The 6,571-nt window shown below is 34.7% G+C and overlaps 1 protein-coding gene across 1 annotated transcript; it reads right to left on the reverse strand.

The window, feature by feature from the left end:
- Positions 1 to 548: 548 nt before the first annotated feature.
- LOC132632382 (protein trichome birefringence-like 25) lies at positions 549 to 6,055 on the reverse strand. The gene is made up of 4 exons (XM_060348296.1): positions 5,988 to 6,055; positions 5,460 to 5,691; positions 4,045 to 4,322; positions 549 to 1,553 (listed from the first exon to the last, which is right to left on the reverse strand). Exons 2-4 carry the CDS (start codon positions 5,677 to 5,679, stop codon positions 777 to 779), a joined length of 1,275 nt encoding a protein of 424 aa, XP_060204279.1. The 5' UTR covers positions 5,680 to 5,691; positions 5,988 to 6,055; the 3' UTR covers positions 549 to 776.
- Between the last annotated feature and the right edge of the window lie 516 nt (positions 6,056 to 6,571).

Here is a 6,571-nt window from a genome sequence, read left to right on the forward strand (position 1 = left end):
CGGGTTCAAGCCGTGGAAACAACCTCTTGCAGAAATGCAAGGTAAGGCTGCATATAATTGACCCTTGTGGTCCGGCCCTTCCTCGGACCTCGCGTACAGCGGGAGCTTAGTGCACCGGGCTGCTCTTTTTATAGATAGAATATGAAAAGAAGATATGCCAAAATAGAGTTGGAATGTGCCGGGACATTATCTCCGGTTTTATGGTGTTTTCAGATCAGGGATAGAATATGAAAGAACCTAGAGATATGCCTGATAAGTTCATATTGAGAAAAATCTGCAGTTTATGTGGGTTTAGTCTAAACCAACAAACTTGTTAGGTTTAGTAATGATACATCTTGTTAGTGTTACAACTTCCATTTTACGTGCACATAACTATCAAGTTGCAATGAGAGCCTGTAGGGATGCTGTTCCCTGGTATTTTGGTCTTTTTAGAAATGAGTTTTAGCATAAAAATAGCCCCAAAATGTTTGAGACTTGACAAAAAGAATATGGTAAATGATTTCCTATATTATATTTTCATTTTTCATGAACCCTGAAACAAAAGGGGATCTTGAAATTTACAATTTATTGCAAAGATCTTCATACATGAAGAAATGGAGATGATTTATTGAGCCGACTCTGATTTATGTGCAGCTAGGGGGGCCGTTTACGTGGAAAAAACTGATTATAGGCCATTTCAGATTGTTTTCTCTGTGCTCTTCATCCAGATGATTATATGTAAAATGTTGCAGATGAACAATTCTATGAGGGAAAAAAAAAAGATGCATGTCCCCATTTCAACTGCTGACCAAAGTTTCCATCATTAAATCATTCCAAGAGTCTATTGGACCAGGCAAGCACCAATGTAGACAATCATTTTGAACTTTTGTTTGTCTGTTTTTTCCAGCAAATGGCTGGAATTGCCTGTAGACTCCTGGGTGACCGTCTGGTCGAAGCAACGAAAGGAAAGTGGTGTCGAACAATTTTAACGTCAACCCAACTTCTGAACTTATTCTCAATGCTCTCTCAAATTCATCCAACTCAATTTCACGCATTTCTTCATCGATGTCTCTAATGTCAACCTCACCTTCTTTGAAAGGTCCTGTTCTATTACAATAACCTCCAGTATTCCATTCACCATTCTCGAAGTGATCAGGTGTAGTGGTCCTAAAGAAAGTACACGCCTTGTTCTTTGATCTTGTGATGTATTTCAGAGTCAAGTTCAGTGCTTTGCGATATGCATATTCAAATCCCACCTCAGGTATGTTCTTTCGAGCGCAATTATGGCAACCAACAATCTTGTTTTTCTCATAGTAAACTGCAGTTTTCAGGTACCATTTCCCTCCAGCAATAACTGCATAATCAAAATTGTCAAATTGTCGAGTCCAAACATCGTCGAGTTTGTCAAGATGGAGCTGGACTGTATCCGTTGAAACTCCATTGTTGTCTTCGAAAATTATGGCCTTTACAAGAAAAGGTGACCAGACCACTGAAAGAGTTGAGTCATGAGTTGGAAAATACCATCTTCTGCTTTTGTATTGCTTGTCATGGTAAACCTCTTCTCCTTTTTCCTCCTGTACGACGACTTAAGCATGAATCCAGACGTTGAAATCTTTGTTCTACTAAACAAACATACATTAATTGAAAGCGAAGGAAAACTTCCAAAAATAGGCAGCAATACTTCTGTGAGTAAGATAGCAGCCTGATTTATCTTCTCTTAAATGAAAGAATTGTCTCAGCCGATCACCTTTAAGGATGAGTTTAACTTACGATCGAGACAATATATTCCTATCATATTAAAGTAAATTGAATTTTACCCATTATAATAGTAACGTCACACAACTATTTTGTCAACTTAGTGTAACTAAATTATATGTGAATTACTCAGAATAACATGTACTCATTGGTTTCCTTGGTCAGAGGACATCATCACCCCACATGTGATAGAACAATAAAATTTGAGCAGTATCTAGAATGGTTGGACTAGTTTGGTATGAAAGGTAGTTTTTAACTGATGAACAAGTTGAAATGAGTTGTTTCAACTGAAAAAAAGGAATAAGGGAATTTTACATAGCATAGTCGTCCATCAAAATAATAGCTGACAAATGTATATTTTTTGTATATTAAAATTAATACGAAAAACATACATATTTTATGCATAATAGTATATACTTTTTGTATATTCGGCTAGCGATTTTTTTTTTTTTTTGGCCGCTCGACCAAACATGTAACTTTCCAAAAAAAAATAAAAAATTACCAGCTGTATTCAAAGAAAAATATTGGTGCCCTTGAGAGTGACATTGCTTATAAAAGCAGTGAGCCAATAGCTAAAATGAGAAGGTTTGCTTATATGCCAAGGAAGGGCTAAACTTCTGATCTGAGAGATACAATATCAGCTTATGAAACAAGACTGTCCAACAAATTTTAGTGTGTAAAATTAATAAGGACAATTTTTTTTTGACCATCTAAGAGCAATTATTGATGGTAGGAAGTAGTTGAAAGAGAACATCTAAGCGATGACACTGGCAGTTTTACCAGCTAGCTAATTTTGGACTTTACCATCATTTCAAGAATGACTTAAACAGGACTGTAAAGCAAAGATCAATCACATATAAATGATCCTAATACAAAAAGGGCCTTTTGTTTTGAGACTTTTTGTCTATAAATTAAAATATGTACAATTTATAAATTTAGAATCCAGTAACTATACAAGTCTAGAATGCAGAACTCATAAGCTTCAAATTATGGATTTGTGTTTGAATGCAAAACTCATAAACTACAAATCATGAATTTGTATCTGATTGAAAACTTTTTTTCATGCTATAATGTGCTTTCAAATATATTCATTGCTTGGAGGGATTGGTTGTGTTTAAAGCAAACGAAAGCAATCTATTTGATGAGTTCCTAAAAGAGCCAAAATAGCTATGGCCGCAAAAGTCAGCACCGCCTTTCTTCTATCTCCTATGTCACCTTCTTGTTCTATACCGATGTCGTCATTTAGACACTAAGGGGTTGTTTGGTACGAAGGATAAACATAAATAGTCCTGGGATAAGAATTTAGCAATTTCTTATCCCTTGTTTGGTTAGTAATCATGGGATAAGTTATCCTAGGAGTAAAAATAGTGTTGGGATAACTTATACCTGCCATAGGTAGAGGCGGATCCAGGATTTAAATTTTATGGGTTCAATCTTAAGATTTTTAGCATTGAACTCATTATATTTTTAATGTTAGGAGTTCATATCTACTATTTATTGCAATTTTAATAATTTTTACACATAAATTTAGGCTCCGCGTCGAAAGTTTGGGGTTCAGTTGAACCCCTACCTTGTAGGCTAGATACGCCTCTGGCCATAGGATGGAATAAGTTATCCCGGGATAAGGAAGAAATCACTTCTTTTTAGAAATTATCCAATGTATAATACTTTTAGTCCAACATACTAAACAGTCAATAAAAAATAATTTCAGAATAACTAATCCTAAGATAACTTATCCCAACATAATTAATTCCAACATAACTTATCCAGTGTAGTTTGTTTTTGAACCAAACGACCCTTAACAGTCTAATTACACATAGTTCCTTTCTTTGAGGGTTAGTTTCATCTAGACTGGTTCGCCTTTTCGCGTTCACTTGTGAAGTTCTAGTTATGTGAATTTTTTGCATCGACCAATTAACTAATGGATCAATAAATCAAGAACATGTTTAGCCTCTGTTTGAGCTTGCCCTGCTGTCATCCCACGACCCACACACCACCACCACCACTTCTACTACGCGTAAAACCTATGCAATCAAGAACTCAGTACAGAGTACAAACTCACCCCAAACTAGAGATAACGTAAAAAACAGAAAAATAACGCTACACGTCACTACTTCAAAAATAGGAATTTGAGACGGATAAATTCTTTAGCTACACAACAAAATCTGTAACTAATCTTATTTAATGACAAATTAGCGATGGATTATCATAAAATTCTGTTAGCTACGAGCAATTTAGCGACGACGTTCGTAGTCAATTCCAATTTTTTTTTTGTAGTGCAAGTAAATTAATAGCAGCTAGTTCAAGTACCTGAGATAGAATGCAGAGCAATGACTGAACGTGATTGCGCATAATTGAATCACCAATGAAGGCTAATGATTTGTGTCGCATCATATCAAGGAACCTCTTGGGATTGAACTTAGGTAGCTCACAATCTCTCGGTTTCCATCTCCAGTAAAGATAGTTAGTATCAGGTCTCCCATTTCTCATACAATTTTGGTGAGCTTCAATGGAATAGCAAGTACGATTCGTGTAAAATGGACCAGTGGGATCTGGTACCCATTCTCCTATATATAAATCACATTTTCCTGCAAAAATATGGACTATCAAGTCAATAACTTATCATAGCAGCCTAACATGGTAACCTCTAAAATATTGTAATAGCCTGCTATAATCGGTTAAATTGTATTTATTGTATAACATTTCTTTATACTGTCAGTATCGAGTATATGTTAAATCCAAAATGAAAACAAGCTTGTGAAGGATCAACTAATCCTATCAATAACAAACTCAAACATCACTCAATCAGTCACCAAAGTCACAATGCAATCTCGATTTTTATTCTAGAGTTAAGTTATAGAATAGGAGTATTTTTTATACTATCAGGTCACCAAATGATATCTACAAGTAAACCTTCTTAAAATGTGAAATCTCCTTAAAATCTCGTTCTTCGTGTGAACTAAATGCAAATTTTTCACTATATACCATGCACATACTATATCAGAAATAATAAACAAGTACTCCCTATGTCCCAGTTTATATGACACACTTTCTTTTTGAGTAAGTCCCAAAAAGAATGACACATTTCCTTATTTGATAACATTAACTTTAAACTTTACCTTTTACTCTTAACGAAATGATCTATAACTACACAAATATTTTTGGCTTATTTTAAACCACAACATTGAAAAATCTTCTTTCATTTCTTAAATTTCATGTCCAGTCAAACTATATCACATAAATTGAGACGGAGAAAGTACTACTTAATCTCCGGAGGGGGGGGGGGGGGTGGGGGGTCATCAAGAATTTACAAAAGCAACATGGAAAAATTAGCTGAAAAATTAAGTAATTGGTTATCACAGTAATCCGTTGTTTACGATGAATATTCCTTTTTTTCCTTTAATTCAGGTCTTTTCTCACAATATAGCAGAATCTGATGAAAGACTTGTTCTTTTAGCTCAAACAAACAGAAAATACGGAGAAAAAGAAGGATCTTTCAAGAATAAAATAGTACTCCCTCCTTCCCAAAACTTGACGCGAAGTTAAAGAAATAAAGAAAAACTTTTGAAATGTGGTCCAAAATATGTGTCAGAAATGTGTGTGGACGTTAAATTATCTTCAAATATAGAAATGTGTTAATCTTTTTGAGACAAACTAATGAAGAAATAAAGAAAATCCTTTTGGGACGGAGGGAGTATTTATTATAGTAATAACATTGAACTAACCATTTTGTGAACTTCGATCCATTGTAAGATTACTGGATTTCGGCAATGTCTTTTCCGGGACAAAAGCTGTGTTAGAAACTTCAACATGGGAAAATTGTACAAAGGTAGAGAAGAACAACCGATAAGCAAGTCCCATCAACAAAAAACATACAGCAAACTTTACAAAAACAGCAGATAATTGCTTCTTGTAATTAACGTTGTTGCTTATCACAGCCTTCATGATTCTTTGTCTCTGAAAACAATAATAATACTAAGATATTAAGCTTATAGTGCTAATGGGAAAAAGAAAAAAAAAGGCCAAAAAAAAGATGATGATAGTGTAATAATGGTATGAAGGAAAGTGTGACTGAATTGAGTGTTCATATCAACTAACTATATGTAAACAAGAAAGAGGCAAAAAAAAAAAAAAAAAAGGATTTGTTAGGAATAAAGACAGATAACTTAAAAGGACCAAGAAAATAAAAACATAAAAGGACTAAGAAACAAAGGAAGAGAAGGTGTATAAAACAATAATTAATGTGGGCGTACTTCATCTAAAAGCGACGTGGTGAACTAGTGTGTATTCTCATGTTGCACCTCATCACCTCTTTGCACTTGTGATTTTACTCATTTTAGCTATTGTTTCCTTTATATATTTGGTATCTGAAATTCGTAGGGCCGGAGCTAGAAATTTACCAAAAATTGAATAACTTTCTTATTTTAAAATCTATAAACTCAAAATCTAATTCCCCCTCTATTTTACTACTTCACCCAATCCGCATTCACACCACCGTTTACATTTGTCTACAAAAAAGAAGGTTTTTTTTTAAAAAAAGGTTAAGACCCCAGAAGGGGTTATTTTTATTTATTAAAAAGGAAAGGTTTGAACAACAAAAAACAAAAGTCCAAAAGAGCAAAGGGAAAGTAAATCTAATTTTGCAAAAAATCGCACCAAATCTTCGACAATGTCGGTACATTTCTCTCTGGCGATTCCAGCTTGTAAACTCGTTGGTGAGCTTTGTAGCTGTCCACAAGCTTCGGTGTAGCATTGCTTGCTCCATCTCCATTTTCAGCTGCATCGATCCTCTTTTGCTCCTCCAATCCAGTATCTCTTGGCTTCTTGATTTCTCAAG

This window comes from Lycium barbarum, chromosome 1, assembly GCF_019175385.1.
Source record: "Lycium barbarum isolate Lr01 chromosome 1, ASM1917538v2, whole genome shotgun sequence".
Classification (NCBI taxonomy): Eukaryota; Viridiplantae; Streptophyta; class Magnoliopsida; order Solanales; family Solanaceae; genus Lycium; species Lycium barbarum.

Excerpts from the sequence above, each read along its gene's own strand:
- LOC132632382 (XM_060348296.1), bottom strand. The coding sequence starts at position 5,679 with ATGAAGGCTGTGATAAGCAACAACGTTAATTACAAGAAGCAATTATCT. Across the intron at positions 4,323-5,459 it reads GGATCGAAGTTCACAAAATG|GAAAATGTGATTTATATATA; the intron begins GTTAGTTCAATG and ends ATATTTTTGCAG. Across the intron at positions 1,554-4,044 it reads TGCTCTGCATTCTATCTCAG|GAGGAAAAAGGAGAAGAGGT; the intron begins GTACTTGAACTA and ends GTCGTCGTACAG.